General features: G+C 43.4%; 1 protein-coding gene across 1 annotated transcript in view; it reads right to left on the bottom strand.

Annotated features, from left to right (window-relative positions):
• The window catches only part of APBB1IP (amyloid beta (A4) precursor protein-binding, family B, member 1 interacting protein), an 87,293-nt gene that overhangs the window by 56,791 nt on the left and 28,481 nt on the right, over nt 1–2,021 (bottom strand). Inside the window, exon 5 of the mRNA XM_011969109.1 lies at nt 1,438–1,597. Coding sequence (XP_011824499.1) covers nt 1,438–1,597 — 160 coding nt within the window. The remainder of the gene's footprint in view (nt 1–1,437; nt 1,598–2,021) is intronic.

Below are 2,021 nucleotides of genomic sequence, written 5' to 3'. Positions count from 1 at the left end.
AAAAAAAACAAAAAAAAACCCATAACACAGTGACAATGGTCAGCTGTCACACTTTTTTCTTTCATTTTGTTTAAGAGATGGGGTCTCACTGTGTTGTCCAGGCTGGAGTGCAGTGGCTATTCACAGGCTCGAGCTCAAGCAATCCTCCTGCCTCACCCTCCCAAGTAGCTCGGCCTACAGGCATATGCCAGTGTACCTGGAGACGTACTTTTTTCATGCTGACATTTTTTACCTTAAATAGTCCCAGATGGTGGCAAACATTCTACGTGAGGTGGACAGTCAGTCAATGACTGGTGAAACACTTTGAATGAAATTGTGAGAGTCACAGTGCGTACTCTAAAACATCACTCCTTAACACTTTAAAAGCAACGTGTGAATGCTTGAATTAAAACATAAAGAAAGGCTTTCATTTCTTCCCTTGACTCATAGAACTGAAGACAACTTCAAGAGACTGTTTTAGTGTAAACCATTTTATCCAGAAAAAAAATTGCTCCTAAAGCTTCCAGCACAGGCAATTCTGTCCCACCCAGCTCTCCTGAGGGACAACTGTCCCATTATTAAAAATGAGAAATGTGATATGTGTGCCTATAGTCCCAGCTACTCGGGATGCGGAGGCAGGAGGATCACTTGAGCCCAGGAGCTGAGGCTGCAGTGACCCATGACTGCGTCATTGCACTGTAGCCTTGGTAATGGAGCAAAACCCTGTCTCAACACCACCACCACCACTACCTAAAATGAGAAGTAACAGTATATCTTCAGTTAACCTTTTTTCTGCTTTTGAAAAATTCCACCAATTTCTACCAATTGTTCTTTGCACTCTGAGGCTGAGCCTCTTCCACAAGACAAAGTGTCAGAGATTAAGCAAGTGGGGAGGGAGGAAGGGGAAATGAGCACTGGTGGGAGACTGTGGCAGGGTTATGGTCGGTTAAGGAAGCAACCACTAAAGAGGCATTAGCCGACAGATACCCAGGCTCTCCTGCCACCTGCTCAGCTTATTAACCATGCAGTATCTTAGTCAGTATCATCCAGTCGCTTTCTTTCCCAAATGGAACCACTAGAGAAGCAGCAGTAATAATGCTTATATCCCCCGAGGTCTGGCCACCACCTGCTAGAATCCAAGTCTCTTCACTACAACAAAATGAAGAGTCGAGCACTAAATCTCATATAAGGGAAGTGAAAGCCTTGAACCAAAGTCTTCTCAAGGAAGAACCAGGCCAGGCATGGTGGCTCACGCCTGTAATCTCAGCACTTTGGGAGGCCCAGGTGGGAGGATTGCTTGAGTGCAGGAGTTTGAGATCAGCCTGGGCAGCATAGTGAGACCCCATGTCTATTTTTTATGTAAAATTAAAGAGAAAAAAAGAGAATAAACCCAGGCCCGTAATACAGCAAACCCACAAGGTTTTTGGAGTACAGCCCATTGCTGGGGATGGGACTTACCAATTTGTAGTTCCGGGTAGATTTCATAAAGACACCAGTCTACATTGCAGTCACAATGAGTTTTCTCGAAAAGGTTGTCCAGAACATCTCGGGCTAGCTGCCGCTCATCCACCATCAGTGACTTTGTGCTGTTGTCGTCCATGTGCACCTTGACGACCAGCTGAGGATAGAACCATGAGGCAGCCAGTAAATTTCAGCAACTGGAGAAGGCTACTAAGATAAAGGTTTCAAAGTTGCTACTGTTTCTGCAAATTTATGTGAGAATGTGTTTGGTGAACTTGCTCCATCTAAACTCACTTGCATGCCAGGCACTTGTTTTAGGCGCTAGGATTATAGAGGTGGAGAAACCAATTCACAAAAAGAGAAAACAGATAATAAACAAAGTCCTTGTTTAGCCTTCAGAGACAGGGCATTCTGGTGGCAGAGACAGAAAACAAAGAGAACAAAAAAAGTGCTAGCTTCTTTCTTTCCCAATAATCTTTCCCTTTTCTTATTCCATCCTGGAGCCCAGAAACTTTTCTAGATTAAAAGCTATGCCTGTATCTTTATTATTACTATTATTATTATTATTATTATTATTATTA

This window comes from Mandrillus leucophaeus, unplaced genomic scaffold (assembly GCF_000951045.1).
Source record: "Mandrillus leucophaeus isolate KB7577 unplaced genomic scaffold, Mleu.le_1.0 Scaffold872, whole genome shotgun sequence".
NCBI classification, from domain to species: Eukaryota; Metazoa; Chordata; class Mammalia; order Primates; family Cercopithecidae; genus Mandrillus; species Mandrillus leucophaeus.
The sequence above is the reverse complement of the archived record's forward strand: the minus strand, read 5'-3'. Positions and strand labels throughout refer to the sequence as shown.